Raw genomic sequence first — 19442 nt, forward strand, 5'->3', positions numbered from 1 at the left:
CACTGCCCGCGTGGATGTTACAACACGCCCCTGTGGCTCTCTTCACTGTCAAAGAGGAAACAGCTCTAGCACTGGCTGCTAAGCCCATTAAAAAAAAAAAAAATCATTATTTTAAGCAGTGGTTATTTCATTACTGTGGTAAAAGAGATTGTGGCCACTTAAAGGACCATGATAGAGTCTGTAATATAATTAGATGATCCTGAAAAAGCAATACTGGAATTCAATCACTCGGCGCAATCCACATGTGCTTCCTGAAGGTAATCAATCCCCGTGTCAAAGGAAACCTATTGTTCTCCATCCCCCAGGGTCTCTTTCTCCTACAATGTACCAGGGGCTTTTTTGTCAGGACCAACAAATCTACTTCCCCGGCTTAGCTAAAGATAAGAAAACAATGCCTGGACTATCCAAACAATTTGTCTTTCTTTAGACACTTAGCTTTTCTCTTTCTAGGTTTCACTGTTTCTCTGTTTTAGAGACTGCTGATGTGCAACTGCTAATACTTGCCCTGGGGTAAGGCTCTGCTGACCTTTGCACCAGTGTAAAAGTGAAAATCAGTGAAAATCATCCTGTGTTTGGAACAGGGCACTGAAGGACAGCTTTCACCTTCCTAACTCCATAGCTTATATAGAATTGATAAAAAGTTTTTAAAAACATCAACCAGCATCCAAGCTCCTCCTTGGGTGGCCCTAATGTAGAATTAGGCTTTTTATTGTCCCTTCCCACCTGTGTACTGTGAGATTTGATTTGTAAACACTGGCCCAGGGTTCGGCATTCATTCATTAATTCTACCAAGAATGTTCTGTTTCGTAACCAGAAAATGGAATTACTTCCTCTACTTAATTTTAGTACTTTCCACCTTTTGGCTAGGAAATTGAATCATCCCGGTTGGTTTTCTTTTTCCACTGTGTAACAATACACAGCTCTTCTGTGTTAAAATTTATATAATGTCCTTCCAGCAGGTAAAATTCCACCTGATTCGTACCTGTCCCAGCCTGATGAGGTTAATAGGAGTTACGTTAGTGAAACTGAAGCCAGAACTGAGTCAGTGTCTATCTTCTGTGGAAGGCCTCCAGGGCTTAGACAACCTGGGAGAAGTAAAATGAAGTGTCTGACTCACTGAAACTACCATTAGCTAATGGTTCTCGATTGCAATTGATGCAGTTTTTCTAAAGGGAACGCTTTTCTTAAGAATCCCATCTCCCCAGCAGCAGTGAGAACCCCAGTAGGCACCCGCCATAAAGTGCAGTGCTGCAGCAGTCAGAAGAGATTAACAGCATTTCCCCAAGGCTTCCCAGAGGAATCAATGCTTGCTAAACTTTAGAAAATTACACTAACAAGCTCCAGGCCTGAACTGCAGGAGTTCGGCACCAGCCTCTGAAATCACGCACAGGCCATTAATGTATCAAGGCTTTAATGAACCAGAAAATCTGTACTAAGCAGAGGCCAGAGGGATGCTTTAAGGTTCCCACCTCTGCTAAGCTGGTCATATGACAGATAGTCAACTCCGAAAGCAAAAATGCTACTTATGGGACTGATCCAATCTGAGGTGCAGCCCCGGGTCCTCACAGGTATTCAGGCTTTGAAGTCCATGCGGGTGGTGACCAGCAGCTCTTGAGAAATCCTGAACCCCAAAATCCTCGAATGGCAAGTTCAGGAAAGACTGCTGGTTGTTGTGCTATAGATGCTGCAGGTAGTTTTAACAAAAAACCCTTTTTGCCCTCTTTCAAACTGCCAGGCAGAACTAGAAGGTGTAGCTGGCCAAAGTGCGATTGCTGGAGGGGCTGGCAACTTGACTGAAATCCTGCTATAGCCTGCATTTATAAAAGCTTATTTTTTCCTATCAGTCATAAAATCTACTTATTTCCTGAGCAATGTACTAATTTGCTTGATGCTTATGAGATATATTGCCTGGTTTTTACTCTGTTTCCTATTGGGCAGCCTGCAAGGTTGTGTAATCTCTAAAAGAAATAAGCATCTGTTTCCTTCATGGTCTATGTCTCGTTTAAGGTAATTAGACTCCTATTATACTCCTACGCAACATATTCTAGAGAAAATAAGAACAACTGAGAGTTGTTGGTTTTTTTTCTCGAAAGACATTTTAACTTGCAATCCAAGAGGAATGCACATTGGAACATTCTTTAAAAGAAACAGCTTGCAAACGTTTGTCCGCAGTCCAGGGAAGAGTTCAGTGAGCCAGCTGCGTATCACTGCCATGCAACAGGTGCTGGGCCATCTTGTTTAGACTCTGCTCTTCCTAGAAAGGTTGGACTAGATGATCCCTGAGGTCCCTTCCGACCTGGGGTTCTGTGATTCTGTGATTCTGTGTGATGTCTTTGCAGAACTGGCATCCAAGGGGCTCCGGCCTTTCAAGTTCTCACCACTGGCGCATCCTTGCCTGTCCTGATACACCAGCAATTCGAGCGGCCCAGGGCTGTGAAGGTAGAAATAAGCAAGCTGTTTTTTCAAGGGAGGAGAGAAAGTGTGACAAAAAAGCAGGAGGAAAAAGCAAAATGTTGGGAAAAGTCACAGTGCAGGAGGCAAAGTCTTGGAGCTAATCACATCGCCCTGTGGAGGCAGGCAAGGTATTTTCTCTGACTCCCCCGTATTTTGAAACACCGAGTGCAGTTCTCCGCGTGTGTTGGCACTGACAATGAATCAGAGGTTTTTGCAGAGCATCAATAGGCAGGCTGCTGTGTCTCCTCATGAAGAAAGCCACCTGAATTTGCATCTTTATGTGTGGTCCTTATATTTGCAGTAATTGAAAAAAAAAATAATGTAATATCTTTATGTTTGTTCTTTGGGGTCAAGTATTTGACTTTCAAATCCCTTGGGGTCAGTTCCTCCAAAACAAAAGGCGCTCGACATCTCCGCTGCCCTGAGGTGGAGTCTCAGCTCCATTTTTGTTCTCAGATTTGGGGCTTTTCTTCATCTCTATCAGCAGCCATTGTTTCCATTCTGCAAACCCTGTCACTTAAAAGGGTCAAACAAAGCAACTTTCTCATTCAGGCAAAAACAACCAGACATGTGCCTTAAGGATTTCTGTTTTCCAGAGCTCCTTAACCTCTGTGACCTCACTTCTCAGATTTTAAAAAGAATTCTGTTGTCATTTTTTTCATATTGCTGATTCTGACATGGGGAAAGGGTATGTATTAACTTAAATTTGGCTCTGAATTAAAAATGTTGCAGAACCAGCATTTTTTAATGCAGCCTTTGAACAATTGGAATGTTTCCTTGCATAAAATCCTCAATGAAAACTGCATCTGAAGGCAATATTTGCCCCCCTGCAGAGTGTGAAACCCACAGATTTCAGCACAAATGCTGCAATCCCCGTGCTATGAGAATCAATAGCAATTTCACTTGTAATGGGAACAGGATTTCATCCTAAAATACAATGACCGCAGAGCAGTTTATCCCAGCTGAGGATCTGCTACTAAATGGGAAAATTAAAGCAGGAGGGTCATACCTTGAAACCTTGCCACTTGAAAGAATGAACTAGAAATAGTTTCAGGTTCTTCTGTCCCTGTTGTCAGTTTTCTGACTTTACACTCCCCACATTCCTACTTTATAGGGTTGGGTTTTTCTTTTCTCTGTTGTTTTCTGCGACGTACACCCAAACAGCGGGGCAGCCAGTCATAAATGAGAATCAATCCCAAAATATTCCCTGTGTATGAAGAGGGGGGCCAAGCACAGATGTTTGACTGTAGAGCCCTCTGATGAAGTTCGGTTTCTATAAACTAGAATTTCACTCATACTCTGCTGTAAACCCTTACTCCCTATCCTGGGTGGGATGGGATGGGATTGTATTACATTTCAGTGTGCCCTGACCCAGAGAACCCTCAGAGCCGGTTAACGCAACCCTGCTCATCCCTGCCTCTTGGAAACACTCATCTGCTGTCAACACTGGTCTGCTGTCAACCATCACTGCTCTTCCAGCCTTTCACTGGTCCCTTTCCACCAGTCCGTGACCCCACCAAGGGTCAAAACTTGCAGACTAGGGAACACAGGATAATTGCAATTCTAAGTGTTAATTGGGCTTTGGGGTGGTGACCTTCATTGTGTTCATCTTGTCCAGTAGCTGGAACAACAAAGTCTTGCTCTGCAATGAGACCTCCCCAGTATTACACTCATGCTTGCAATGTCAGCAGATAAAACATTTTCACAGGGACACATTTTGGGGTGTACCTTGGCGGTGCCATCCATTAATTCTCAAAGTCCAAGCTGACTGAGACATAAAAACCATCTACTTTGACTTGAATTGTTCACATTAATGGTTTTCCTTGCCTCATTCTGGACCTGGTCATAAAACCCTCTCTTAGTTGTTCTTCTTTCCTAAAATAGGAGTTTCGTCCCCTCTGAGGAATAGCTGTGGATTCCAGGATTTGCCCTCGCCTCCCGACCTTGGGTTCCCACTGCCTCCCAGCATGGTGGGAGGGAGGCAGCCTGCACCGTACAAGGACAAACAGCAGCAGCAATGGGCTGATCCACCCCCACTTCATTCGATGGAAAGGCTCCAGCTGGCTCTGGTGGGAGCTGGATCCGTCCCATACTGGGAAGGGTAATGATCTAGCCATTTAGCCTGGCATTTGTTAGACCAGAGCAGCAGCAGAAGCGCAGACATTACTCATGTCCCCAGATATGCGGGGCTAAGGCCAAGATTTCTTGTGGATCTGCAGGCTCAGTGGGGCTCCTTGGGGCCCTTTCCACATCTCAGTGGTTTTGCCAGTAACCCCTCGTCTACTGGGCAGCACATCAGGGCACTCGCTAATCTCTGATCAGCAAGCCCCTCTGCTCATGGCAGCCCCAAGCCTCCGATCTGGAAGGAGCTAGTTTACAAAGCCCTCAATCAAAAATATGCTGCTTATGTTTCAGAGAAACCAGAAATTATTCTCTGCATCTGTTCTCCACTGAGTATGGAAATTTAAACCACTTTGAGCTAGTATATAACGAGGAGAAGGTGCAACCAGCCAAAACGTCTCTTGATGAAACAGGTTGGCATGCTCTCAGCCTTTCTATTTGAAATTCCCATTCCAGGCAAACACAGTTTAAGTCCATAGTATCATTTTTTTTTCTGAAAAATTGGAAATCGATGAAATATATTAGCATTTGGGTTTGCGATATGCCTGGCAAAAAGATTTTTATTAAAAGTATTACTAGCTAAAGTATACACAATTAGGTGGCCGCTTTGTAAGTAGTGACAACTTACAATAATTACTCCCTTTTTTGGGAGAAGAACCATTAGTTATTTCTGTGTTGAACATGTTTTTCCCATGTTTCCAGAAGCTGCTTTGTTTAATAAATCACTGCTCCAGTACATGTAGTGTGTCTAATGCATTTGCTTACGCATTCCTGAGACTTTGCATTTGTCCCAGCAGCCACTTGGAAATTGCTGACTGCGACTCCCACTAAAGGGCTGATCTTGCAAATATTCACTTGAAGGAAGTTGCTTTTATTCTCAGTTATTATCTGTTGCAATCTCTCAGCAAACAATTACTTGCAAAGCAATCAGGATCATCCTGTGTTACGTGTAATTATAAATCTAAGTTGGTGTAGAGGAGGGAGAGCAGCATGTTTTCTTCCTAAGAGAGAGGAATACTGTAGGAGCTTGGCTGCTGTGCCAGGTCATGTGTGACCCCTGTGCAAGTTATGGAATTTCTGACCTAAATTCCAATGTTTTCTCATGGTGCTTTTCTACAACATAGACTGCAGGAGCAGTTTATTAGTCTTCATTCTCCCTTAATTTGAGTAACTTCCTTCTATTGATTCGAACAACGTTTAAATCTGTTTTCCTTGATAGTTCTTTGAGGATGAGGAATTGCTTTGAGATAATTCATGATTATTGTATATAAGCTGATTATTTTGATGCTTAAATATGCCAGTTTAGACTAATAACAGCAGTGTGAAAAATTACCTGTGTGGGAATTCAAGACCACAGCTCCAAACAAGACCTTTCCTTGAGGCAGCTCAGCAATGAACCCTAAGCTGTTAGTTGGGAAGATCCTAATTCAGCCAAGTTTTGCAGCTTTGTCAACGTTGACACAGAGATGAATATGGAGAATGAAGGGTTCTCTGCTCAAGTAATTGCTGGGACAATGTTTGGAGAAGGTAGAGAGCTGCCTTGCAGTTCCTAGAAGCAGGGCTATCCCGTCATCTAGCTGGTAATGGTCCAACACAAAGCTGTGCAGAGGGTGCTGATTGTTACTCGCCCTTTAGAGCCTTATGTTCAGATTAAATAGTACTTTGATTTGCAAAGGCTGCCTCGGACTTAGTGCCGGCAGCCAGCTCCCAAAGGAAAGAGCTAGGGGAATGGGAACCTAGATGGAGCTACATAGGTTTTCTACAAAGCTAATTTGTGAGCAGCATGATTTCACCCCTTGAGACAAAGATGGGAGACTTCGCATCTGAGGGAGGTGCATCCAGAGATGAAGAGACACAGCTAACGCTTCCACTGGTGCATTTCAGTTACGAGTCTGGAAAAGCTCAACTGTAAATGCCATAACTTTTCAGTCACAGTCTGAAACAGCTGTTTAAGTCTGCACAGAAAAGTGAATCTGCCCCGCTGCAAACAGCATGTCCTGGGTTTCTTTGGCAGAAGTGTTGAGTTAATTGAGACAGAAAGTTTGTAATAACTGCAGGTTCTGCTGAAATGAAGCCCCAGATGAAAGGGCTGGTACAGCATTTGTCTCCATTACCTTGTCATGAGAAGGATTTTCCCTCTATATATGCATGCATGCTCAGCAAAATAAGAAAGTAATGGGACTTGCAAATCTCAGTGCCCCAAAAAGGTCTAGTAGACCCATTGCTCCAGCGCTGACTTTTGACTTTGCAGTGCATCCTCCTTACAGGGACCCTTCCTGTGCCTATAGCTGCTCCAAGCAGCCATGGGAGGTATCCTTCAGCTGCCAGCTGAATTAGCCTTGCAGTTTTAGCTCTGAAGGGCTTGATGGAATAAAATGCTCTGAAGCCTCTACTCCAGCAACTGAGGCTCCACTTAATCCCTACACATGGACTTCAGTCTGCATCGCTCCTTTGGCATAAAGTCTGAAGGGGAAAATATGAAAGAGATGAAATTCAGAACACCAAAATGTATGTGGACAATAAAGGAGTTGGTATTTAACCACACAAGAAGCTATGATTAAATTAATCCACCATTCTCCTTTTTTCAGCTCTTCGGGGGAATTAGATCAAGAAAGTAACAAAGGAATGCCACAGTCTGCCAATAATGTAATTAAGGAGTCAAGCCTCATCTGAGCTTTCTCTTGCCAAAGAGCTTGCTGGATGTAAGTTGGGAAAAAAAATCGAATTCAAGACTTTAAAGAGAAGATGGAGAGATATTATGAAACAGTATTTGAATGCTCAGCTATTTACTTCCTCCAATTTCCTTAATACTCTCAGAATGCAGAAAACATGAAAGATTAAATAATGCAGCTCCTTTGGGAAGGCTAGGCAGAAAAAAGGTGATTTATTGGGGCTTGTTACACTCAAGAATAGGTTAATGGCTTTGAAAGGTAGATTTGGACGGGGGTCTGGAACTCGTGCCAAATCAACAGCAAATGTTTGCCCCGTACTGTGAAAAGAGTGGTCCAAACAAAGCAGATCTCCTAGTTTGGCCTGGGCACTTCTGGAGTGTCCTGATAATAATTTGGAGGGTCTTGGTTTTTCCGTCTCTTTTGCCCAGGATACAGCGTTTTCCCTCAGTCCCCATTTTGAGACACAACAGCGGGAACTTCAGCCAACGAGGAGGAAGCAGAGACCTTGGCCTGTTTCATGCCTGAACAGACAGTAGGGCTCGAGTGTCACTGATCATATGACTCCATGTGTAGCCATGTCTCATAGCCTAATGCACGGGGCAGGCCGCTCACCTTGATGCCTGTGTCAGACCATTCAATGTAGACTGGCAAAACATTAATGATTCCACTGACAAAACCAGCACAAAGTCCACCAAAACCCAATTGGCCCATGGAACTAGTGTATTCAGAGTCTCTGCAGTGCTCCTACTCCTACTAATTAGATACCTAGTCACAGAGGACTTAGGCTGCTGGACAAAATATACAACTGCTTGCTCTGTAGAAATGATTTGCATTGGAACATGTCCAGAATTGCTGGGCACTGGAAATCTCAGGTGAATGAACCCTGAAGAAGCAAAAACCTTGCCAAGTGGGGCAAAACTTGAGTGTAAAGCTGAACTCAAACTCTGGTAAGCCCTGCACCCAGTCTGCAGGTATTAAGTAGCCTGCATTAGGAAGAGCAGAGGGATTTGTTGCTCCACTGATGATGTTGCTCCATTACTTTTTGAGGGGGCAGGCTGGGAGGTTATGAACAAACAAGAAACATGCTGGAATTAAAGTTTGTGTATATATGTAAACATATATAATGATATAGAAATATATATAAATGATTTTTAAATAATACATATTTATATGACCTGTGATATTTAACTCGAACATTGAACCAAAACTGAAATAGACGTTTTCCAGCATGTAGACTTCCCATGGCAAATGGCAGAAGCAGCTGTCCCATGCAGAGCTGGGAGTGTATTCTCATAAAGTTAGAGATGTGACCATCTTTGGTAGCCAATCTGGTTTTTAGCACAGCTTTTAATCTCTGCCTCGTGCTAGTAGGGTGTTTAGAGAGTTTTTGCTTCGTGCTTAGCTAACAACATCCAGATTGTTTTGCTGCAGAAGTAGGGACACCCATCGCTGAAGTCTCCTTCATATCTTGCATATTGCATATTGGTGAAGTGCAATATTCAAAACGTTGGCTTTGTAACGGAGATGTCACCGTTTCTCATGCTGTTGTTCTTCCATAATGCAAACATCCTTCTCTGTTCTCCTTTCGCTGCCTTGCCTAGATTGTTTACTACAGGTGCCCGAGAGCAGAGCGCGGAAGCGAAGTGAACGTAGCAGTGAATGCAAAGCATCGATTGACTGCGGCTGAGGCACCACGCATCCGAAGTACCTTCATGTTTCTCCTTTATGTCAGGAGTAGGAAACGTTGTGATAGGCAACATCTGTGGCAAAATGCAAGTTACTGTCATCCTAAAAATGAGTGGCTCACTGGAGGACAGTAACTTTCCCAGTAGAGAGACTCTGTTCAGATGAAAAGTTTTGTGCTGAGATAAAAGGTGGAAACTCTCCATGTGCCTCTCCCAGCCTGTTGAATGATTCAGAAAGAATTCAGCTGGAATACTAAACCTTGCTGTTCAGGACCTCACACAGAGACACAAGGGGAGGAAACCCCTTCTATTATACTTCTTCCAGCACCTTAAAAAAAAATTAAGCTATGTCTGACTGCTAAAAGAAGTCCCTTGCTCAGCTGAGGAATAGAATTGGCTGAGGTATAAGCTATGAGATGCATCCTCTTTATTAGGGGTACATGCATCAAAAAAAGGAGGCTAGCTGAGATCTCTTATCGTTTCCTGCCATGCCAAAGCTTGTAAAAGTTGTCTGTCTACCCAGAGGGCTTTTCAAGAAGGCTTATCCCCAGGTGTTCAAGGGTACATGTGGATATAAGGAAGCAGTTTTCAGAGCTCTCGTGCAGGAAGTCTTTGCTTTGCAATGCCAGTTTTGCATCTCTTGATTTCTGATTTTGAAATGACATCTAATTATATTAAACACCCAAGCCAAGAGGGGATTCAAACAATGCCTAGGGAGAGTGCAAGGGTGGAAGCCAGAGTCTGAGCTCTGTCTGGGCACCAGGATTCAGTGGTGAATGAGATCCAGCCCACCTAGCAGAGCTGTTGGACAGGAGAGAGCCTGCTTGTCCCCTTCAAACCAGGTAGATGATGGAAACACATGTACTGACTTCCAGACACTCTGCTGAAGGACATAAAAGGGAACACTCACAGATAAGCCCAGTCTGCAACGGCTCAAAATACTGCTGTCTGTCTTTAACCAGCTTTAGATTAGACCTTTATCAAGAGGTCAAAGGCAAGTGGGATTTTCTATAGCTTGTTTAACCCTGCTCCTTGGATAAGAGAAGACAGGAAAAACTATTCTGCCTTCTCATAGCAAGGTCCTTAACAGCAATGGGATGATACAGCAAATGTGACGCTCAGGCTCCAAAATCCTTGGATCTCTTCTAAGAAATTCTGAAGGACCATTGCCGACTGCAAGCCTTAATGTCCCCATAAGGCTGATGAGCTGCAGTGATGCTCCCTGCCCTGCCAGGTCCCTGCACGCCTGCTGGTTCCCACAAAGCTCTGAGGCTGTGCTGTGGTAGAAGCACAGCTCAAGGTGCACAACCCCAGCTATTCTGGAGAGCACTGACATCCTCAGAGCTGACGTAAGCAGCCGTAGATTTTTCAGAGCTTTCAAGACATTTGCCTTGTAGCTGGATCTGGGAAATCATTTAGTGTCCTTGCCAAAGCATGCATTGCCTCAGAGCAGCCACAGCAAAGAGGGAGGGAGTTCACTTGTAATTGTGTGTGGGAAGCAGAGGCTAAAGGTTTCATGAAGGAAATCATATGCAAGCACAATGCTGATATATATCTGGCCCTCCATCTGCCTTGTTCAGTGTTTGCAGGTGCTACTGACTGCACTTCATCTATTGAATTGTTATTTCTGGATGTGGGAAGGACACTTTTGTTATGGGAAACCATCTCCTTCTGGGGCTACAGACAGGCAGATTTCGAACTCCGAGAGATGCAGCCCCCAAAACAAACCGCTTGGCCCTGGCCAAGTCTCTGTGGGTCAGAGATGTGAGATACTAACTCCCCATGTCTTTCATTTGAGGGTGAAATCTGTCCTCCAGGGAGATTGCTCTGAGGTTTCCAGTCTGTGACTCGGCAGTCGCAGTGTGAGAGCTTCACAGTATGTTTCCCCCCATCCAAAACATGCAGCAGTCCCCACTGGCCTGAGAGGGAAAGGGCCCCCACTCCTCCCCAGCCCCTCCGACCTCCTCTCCTGCCTCCCTGCGGGATGCTAACTGCTCACAGAGGCCTCTTCGGAGACAAAAGACTTTGGGACAACAATGCCCCAGAGGGAACTGGCACAAGGGAGCGTGTGGGCAAGAACCGCAGCTCTGGCAGTCCCGCCCAGAGGAATTGTTTGGGATCCGCCGCTATCTCCCAGGGGCACACGGCGTCGCAGCAGAGGCACGGCCGCATGCTGCACCCCGAAGGCGGGCCTCTCCTCCAGACTAAATACCTTTCCGCCTCGTAATTAATACAATGTTTTGATCATATATTTGACTTCCTGCTAATTTTGTTAGTGGGGTGCAGCGCTCATGAGAGTGCTTCTCTAATAACATTCATCTAATTTATATCTCATATGCAATAAAGCTAGTTAAAAGTAGAAGCACTTTATATTCTTCTTTATAGGCCTTTCCGAATGGGTAGGGGCCACTTAACGTTGACCTCTGCCAGGCTTCGCGAAGGTTTGAGGCCAGATGCTTAAAGAGAATCACCTGTCTGTGTTTTGAATTGCTTTTGATCTTTTATTTCATCCTATAAATTCCCAGTGGAGCTCCCTGGTAGCAAACATCTGGCACAGACACAATAGCCAGCTTTTCCTGCTCAGACAGGAATGAATCCGTACTGAAAACCCAGATTTGGGGTCTTCCTGCAGAGCTGGAACTCCTTCGGTGAGGGGGTGTATCATCTGCACTCAGTGGCACCCCTCGGGATATGCTGCATTTTCTTTTATGTGTTGATTATCACATCCCCTCACCCGGTGGGCACCTGTAAGGGATTCCTTTTCCTGCTAGTCCACGCAGTGAGCAATCCCAGTCACTGGCTGGCTTTTAGGCAAGAAAAAAAAGAAGTAACAATTATAATATTGCTGCTTTGGGATATCTTACACAAAGGACAGGTAGGAGGGGTGACCATACAGATAAAAGGAATACCGTCTCTTGTTGCTGAGGAGCCCAGCACTTCCTATACGTTTCCCTGAATTTCACATGGCAGGTTTAGCTGAGGGAAACTGAAACAGGGCTATGGTTTTCTTGTGTGCATATTCACAACAAAAACACTCTGGATTTACTTGTTTTTGCTGATTTCCTAAAACCTGACTGGTTTTCCTAAAAGCCTGACTGGTAAGCCCCCAGGGCTGAGCCTGCACAAGGCAGCTGGGAGTAGCAGGGAGGAGCGTTCGCTTGTGTTTGTGTCACTGCGATGAGTGGAGTTGTTCTCCTGATGTATCTGACCCATGAGAAACCCTGGGCAGTGGTCATCACCCTTTGCTGATCCCAGCACACACCCGCAGGTCTCCCCCAGGCCACACAAACCCCGTTCCCGAGTGGTACATCGGGCAGGACGCCCTGGGCTGCCCACCAGCAGCTGGGGGTGCAGCAGATGGGGGGGAGGCAGCGCGGCTGTAACCTGGCCTTTGCACTGGATCAGGTAATATCAATGATCTCTAACCTCCTTAACCCCCAGAAAACCCTTGTCCTTGGCTGTTGGCAACAGAACCTATACAGCGCTGGCGAGGAAACAGAAGGCCTGTAAGCGCCGCGGATAAGGAATTGCAGCAACCCCTGGCATGAAGGCACTGTGATTGTATCACGCTAAAATGAGTCACCTCACGCTGGTGGAGCTGTGCGCTCCGAGGAAACTCTCTCTTTGACATAATCGTTCCTTAAAAGTCAGATCTTTCCTCTGGGAAAGGGGAAGTCTTGGCTTAGGCTGACCTACCTTACTTGTTTTTGGCTGGAGAAAGACATTTTTCCTCGGCTGCACAAACACCCCGTGACTTTCACTCAGAACCTCCCTGAGAACATATTAAAAAACCATTATTTGATTCATTATAATGAGGCAGCACAAATCCTAGTTGTAAAAGTGATTTTATTCTCCTAGCCTGATAAAATGCCCGTCCTTTTACTCATATACATTTTCCTTGCTGTAACAAATTATGCTGAAGGTTTCACAGGTCCTGGGGAGATGTTTGAGTCTCGGCCATGTTCTTCCACCATTGTCTGACTGCAATTTATGTTACTGCAGAATTTGCCTTATTGAAACCATTTGCGGAATGGAAATTTGCACAGATTCATGCGCAGAAGATGACTCTCTGCTTCGTGATGATGTATGAAGCGATCTCATTTAACATCCTTGAAGGCAGCGGGAATTTTGTGTGAGGAACTGCACCACAAATCTTGAAGCAGAGGAGTCTTGACTTAGGGATGTTCTGCGTATTCCCTGGGCAAGCATATAGGAAAGAATTATTTTATTATGAATGACACAACCAAGCACACCGTAAACTCTCGCTAGTAGAAAATTTGCTTACCGCTTGGTTTGCACGTGTTCTGCACCTGGCCAGATGTGCTGGTTAGGCGTGCGGCTTTTCACTTTAGCGCTTTCCCTGGGCTACTTGTTCGGCGTGGATACGACTTTATACATTACTATACTTTTTGCTGTCCTCCAGCTGTCAGTCTAACTGCCTGCCTGCTGACTGCCCAAGATTTCAGACAAGCAGGAGCCAAATCTAGCCAAGACATTGTAATAATACAAGGGTGTCTTATAGCAGCATCACTTATTCCACGTTGCATAGGGTAGGATAGCCATACAGCAGCTTTATATGGATGCAGCCATCACCAGAGGGAGTTGCTCTACTTAGAATAAATGACTGTGGCCCAACTGTTGTGTGTAGGTAAGGTGTAGTTTAAGAGAAAATGGCCCGTAATTTTCTCTCTTTCTTGTAGTAATAGTTTTAAAAACATACGCCATCAAATACCCAGCATTTAAAGTAACACAACTCAGAAATCTGCTTAGCAGTAAATTTTAAATTTCTAATTATTACCAGTGGCTGTGTTTGCTAACAATTTGTGCCTGATTCCTATAATTACTTCTCAAGCTGCTAAGAATGCGTTATACTAATAGTTGGAGCCATAAACCTGCAGAGAACTGCTTTGTTAAACAAATTCTTCAGAAATCAAAGCTGCTTCTCTTTTTTCTTTTTCCCTTTTTTTTTTTTTTTTTTGCCTGCATGGGCCATTCAAAAGTGAACTAGATAAGACATGAACGGCTCTGTAGCGGGAACGAGGAGCCTCTGCACCCGAGTGGACTAAAGTCTCTCTTGGTTTTGGTGTGCCCTGGGCTCCACATGGGAGGGCAATGTGGTGTGAAATGGGCTAAAGCTGTCCTGCAGTTGTCCTGCGACGATGCAGCCCTGCCAGGGACTACCAAGAAGAAGAATATCTAGAAAAGGTGAGAAATACATTCTTTCCAATCTTGCCAGCTAAAGAAGTTTTTCTTAATCCTCTAAAAAAAGTAAAATCCCTTGCCTAGTTTCCAAGACAGACTGGAGGTAGATGCATGTGAGGAATGGTAATGGGTGGCATGAAGAATTCCCTATTGAATGTGAGTATAGAGCATTGAAGCACAGAGCCCTGGCGTAGGCTGAGCTGTTACAGCCCTAGCAGTTTGGTCATGCCGATGGAATAAGGTCTAATTTCAGCAAATCACCCCTCCCATGCCTCAGTTTCCCTAGCAAGATTTCCTATCCCTAGTAAGGATAATCCAGTCCAGGCATTGCATGCAGTACTTCGGGAAGTTACGGTGAAATGGTTGTAATTGGGAGGCCTAAGTGTTATAACATCAACAGTCATTTTTATGCGAAGATCATGACCAGCTGTTGATGGTTGGTCCTGCAGGAGAATTCTCACTTTGGCACACAGTCCATGAACTGTAATGCACAGAGCCTGGTTTTTCCCAGGTAAATGTCAAAGCTGTATATCTGCCAAAAGAAAGGCCAGTAACTGGTGTCTGAAGTAGCTATTGATCTTCAGAATTAGTTGCTCCAAGTCCAGATTGCAAGTATATGAAACAAACAACAAAAATGAAATTAAATTAGGGAGAGTTACCGTGAACAGTTGTTGTTTCATGCTGGTTTGGGTTTCAGCGAGGGCACAGAGAAGTGAAATATCAGCAAAAGACATAAATTAAGTAGGAATACTCTATGAAAAAATCTGGTTTAGTCCGTGCAACCAGCGGTGTCATTTGTCATCTTACAACACAGGAGTCAGGACACTGGTGGGAGCTCCTGGTTGTGCCTGAAAGGTGCTTTATCAAGGTGCAGATATTAATATTGCAGCAAACAGGGAAGATTTGTTTTTGAAAGGAATTGGAGGCACCCTGTTGTGTCAGACAATGTTCTCTGAGCAAGAAAAAATAAAGCCACAAGTTGAAGTCTTATGGTAGTGGTATATTCCTCTGTGGATGTACTAAAGATGTCTGAGAGTGCCTTTCACTAACTCCAGCACAACTGCTGGTTTCAGGTGACATTTGGATGAGATCTGGGTGGAGATGACAGTGACCTGTAGGTGCTGAGCTCTGCCTTCATGTGAAGGTAACACTTCAGTCATTGGGGAGTCACTTTCCACAGCCATAGACTGGCCTGTGGACATGAGTTGTCCACAGTTGTCCTTATTAAGTGCAGAAGAGAAGGTAGCTTGAGTGAACTGGCCTGTTTAAAGGAAAACTGGGATAAACCCTGTTTTAAATGGGTGATTACAGCTCTGGGAGAGAGAAGAACTGGCAGGATGGTGCAAAGCAGGTGACAGGGAGCTGTCCTGGAGGATGGAGGACATCCTGGACTCCTCAGGAGCCATGCTTTCTGCTGAGACGGTCTTCTCAGCAGCCTGGTGGAGGATGATGAAGCTCCTGTGCCATGGAAGGCTCTCCAGCTCAAATGCACACTCCCTGTTCTCGTCCATTCCTGAAACAACTGTGCCATGGAGTCCCCTGTGCCTGTCAGCCCCCCAAAACCCCACTCACGCCTTAGGGAGTGACTGTCATCTTATTGCAGGAGCAACCTATGGGTCAAGCGGTGATGAAAATTACACGAACACAGAGCAATATGTGGTCATTGCATCTCCATAGAGATCCCTCCTAAGACACATGCCGCCAGAGCTCCTTTGGGAGACCACAGGCTCCACGCAGAGGCAAGGCAGCTTGCTCTGCCAGTCCCAGGAGGACCTCCTTATATTGGTGCGGCTGTGAGGGAGTTTAACCCAGTTTAACTCTTCGTTCTCTTTCCCCACCCTTCTTTCTCTGCTTTCCTCCCATAACAGTAGCCCCTGCTTGGTTTCTCTTACCAGCTAAATCCCCTAGCATGAACTGAACAGGTTTTGTTGCTAAGAAGCTTTCTACAGCAGTAGAGATATGGCCAGGACTGTCCCAAAGCACGGTTACTGCTAGAAACCCTGTAAACCTCTTATCTCTAAATAAATCAAATATATTCTGTTAAATACAGAGCTTTTAAAACCCACATCTCACTTGTCCTTCAGATTCCCATCACTGTATTCTGGCAAGCTTGGAAATGAAATCCTTTAGCTACCACCTACATGCAGCTGTTGACACTAAGGCAAGGATCGAAGTGACTTGCCACAGCTTTCAGGTATAAGGAAGAATTGGAAGATTTTTTTGTATTTGTCCACAAATCCACTCCTGTGCAGACCCATTTTACAGCAGATATAAAATAAATTCAATGCATCCAGCAAGCCTCCACTCTGCTCTGCCCAGGCTATAGAGCAGGGCTGCAGGCAGGGTAAACTGGAGACAAGCAGGGCTTAGTGCTCGTATCTCGACTATCTATGTGGTTCCCTTTCTTCTTTCATTGCAGGTGGAGGCTGGACAAGGTGCTGGAGGAGAAATTCATGGGGGATTATAAAATAAACCCCCCACATCTGGCCCAGGATGCCCTGAACATCATTACCGAAGGCTGTGGAAGTATATGCATGCACACATATACATATGTATATATGTGTCTATACTCATGGATAGATACCGTTGCCCTGTTGTCATACTTTTTCTTTGGCACCTGCCTCTGTCCCCATCCCAAGCAGGATGCTGGGATGCTCTCAGCCTGATTTCATAAGTCCATTCTTGTCTGTCAGGCACTTGGGTGCCTGAATGTCCATGTAGGTGTCTAATACCCCACAGCCAGTCTCTCTGTCTCTCCCATTGTCAGGCACAGCCTGACTCACGTCCCCTTCCTTGCTTTCCATTTGGTCATGTAATTTCTAAACCACCTTCCTTCCCCGATCCCCACCCATGCATGTGGATTTATTTTTCCCCAACAGCCATGTCTTCCCCTGCTTTGAAATCATTCACAGAAAGCTAACATCAACTTGGTTTAATTAAAGCCCCTGCATGTTTATCCTATCGTAAAATCATTTCCTTCAAGCAATCTTCATGTGAAGTTATCACTTTGTCAAAACATGATCCAAAGCCACAGCTCAGGGCACGGTGGGAAGCTCACAAAGGGAGAGCCGAGTAGCTTGGGAAGTTTGGGTGAGCTGTTTGCTACAAGCTGCCGAGCCCACCCCTCCAAGACCTTTATTTCCCCCTGCGGCAGCTGTCATCTGATCCCACGCTTTGGCTTTGAATGGGGCTCTCTGAGGATACCAGATGTTGGGAACAAAGGTCTAAAAATAATCTTTCCAAATAATCTTCCCATCTATCATTCAAGGAGAGCATGTGCTTTGTGTGAACATGTGAGCCGAGAACCTGATCTAACTTTGAGTAAAGAAGTTCAACAGCAGCTCCTGGCTTCTGCTTGTGGGCTCCTTTGTTTTTGTTTTGGGTTTTTTTTTCCCCCCTTTCCCTTCCCAGAAGCTGCGCAGCGAAAAGCGGCTCTCACCAGCGATCAGCCCTCGCTCTCCCTCCCTCCCCGTCTCCCTCCCTCCTTGCCAAGGCTCTGAATCGTCTGGGTCCTGAAAGCCGTGCTGGGCTCCTTATTTCATCTCTCCTTGGGAAAATGGATTCCAGGGTGCTGTCAGAGATGTGTTTCTGTAAGAAGATCTTCACTGCAGCCATGTGTGTCTTAGTTTTGCTGCCAGATTCGGGCTGTGCAAGGAATCTCTGGAAGCGTGCTCTACATCTGAAAATGACGGAGAAATATGATGTGAGTAAACTGCAGTGGGGTGATTTTGGGGGAGCTGGGTATGCTCACCGTGAAAGGGGAGTTTTCTTTACGTGTGTGTATCACTTCAGAAGTATTTGAATCCGCAGGCTGTCTCTTCATAAAAGGGTTACATTAAGTTTCCCAGGCTGTACTAAACATTTGCCACCTAGCTGCTGCAATGGGAAACTTGTAAAGCGTGCTTGGAACAGTGAGAAGACACTGGTACGGCAGCCGTCGCCGCTTTTCCTAGAAACTTCATAGGGCAGCAAGGGGAGCGTGAGTGGGGAGACGTGGAATGCAAAACCTGTGTGTCTGGGGATAGATTTAATGAAAAGAAGATGAAGTTATTCATTGCTTAGAGCAGGGAGGAGGGTTCCCTGCCCACTTCTTCCACCGCCTTTTGGGGTACCTTTGGGTAAATGTCTCCAACTCTAGTGATAAAGTGTACTAGAGGGATGGGGCATTGCCTAGGGTTTTGTAAATCACCGGAGCACAGCGGCCTCCAGGTGTGCTGTGTCAGAGTAATGTGCCGATGGCATGTCAAGCCACCTTCTTATCCCTAAGCCATCACGAGTAAGGACAAACCGGGGAAGGGCAGAAGACTTGCTGTGCAAGAAAACAGGACGGAGCTGCCGAGGCTCCAGTGTCCCCTGTGTGCCCAGGGGGTGCTGGAGCACTTGCTGTGCCTGCCCGGTGTGTTACGGGGGTACCCCACGTGGTTACTTACCAGTGGGGTACTGAGCGCAACCACCACTTCCAAACCCGCGGTGGTACTTGGAGCAGTACTGGAATTGAAACTGAAGCGGCGACAAGCTACTGTGAGTGGAGAAAAGGATGGTGCTGGGGTTTGTTCTGGTGTGTCTGGGCCAAAAGACTCTTAGAGATGGCCATTGAGGAAATTAAAAAAAATAATAACAACAAAAAAAAAATTTGATAGCTTGACTTTCAGGACCTGCTGTTTAGAAAGAAAAAAAAAAAGAATTTGAAATTTTGACTTACTCCATTAAGTCCCCTTAGAAGCCAGCGCTGACCCAAGGCTTCTGCGCCTTGAATCACTTCATTGGAAGCCCCAGCCAGCCTGTTTTCTCATGCTCGGGTTTGATTGCATGTGCATATGCAGCTCCTTGCTATCACAGAGGGATTCCTCCACCTGTTTTCTGCAACCACGTATAAAAGCTTTTAATTTAGAAGGGATGCTTTTTTGCCCGTGACACCTCAAGTGGTGTTTGGGGGCAGCTACGTTTGGTTTGTGCGACTGCTGACTCAGAAGTGTGACACGTGTCTTTTGCCCATGCTGAATGAACAGAAATACAGTACTCTTGGCTCCTCGAAATTTTGCAGAAAACTTCGTGCCAATATTTGAAAGGCACCCAGTACTTTGCAGTAAGAAATTTTCTTCATTGTAGCCTCCCTTGGGACAGGGTATCATCTGGTTTGCACTTTACGTGGCAAATGGTGATGCGAAGAGCTGTGTTTCCTGCAGAATCACTCCCTGGAAAGTGTATGTATTAGTATGTTCTTCTGTCATATTTCAATGCAGAGCTCAAATTCAATAGGAGCGATGAAGTAAATGACCCAGAGAGACAGGACAGGAGAAGAACAGGA

At 45.3% G+C, this 19442-nt stretch overlaps 1 protein-coding gene across 3 annotated transcripts in view; it reads left to right on the forward strand.

Moving 5' to 3' along the window:
- WFDC1 (WAP four-disulfide core domain 1) overlaps window positions 1–19442 on the forward strand; it is a 139739-nt gene that overhangs the window by 107084 nt on the left and 13213 nt on the right. For 2 of the 3 annotated variants that reach the window (XM_064459664.1, XM_064459665.1), the window contains one exon: window positions 16554–17837. In XM_064459664.1, the coding sequence (XP_064315734.1) occupies window positions 17691–17837 (147 nt within the window). In that variant the 5' untranslated portion in view covers window positions 16554–17690. Of the gene's footprint in view, window positions 1–13777; window positions 14138–16553; window positions 17838–19442 lie in introns of those variants that run through there. The other variant, XM_064459663.1, reaches the window with a different exon arrangement.

The sequence above is a fragment of the Phalacrocorax carbo genome, chromosome 8 (genome assembly GCF_963921805.1).
Source record: "Phalacrocorax carbo chromosome 8, bPhaCar2.1, whole genome shotgun sequence".
Classification (NCBI taxonomy): Eukaryota; Metazoa; Chordata; class Aves; order Suliformes; family Phalacrocoracidae; genus Phalacrocorax; species Phalacrocorax carbo.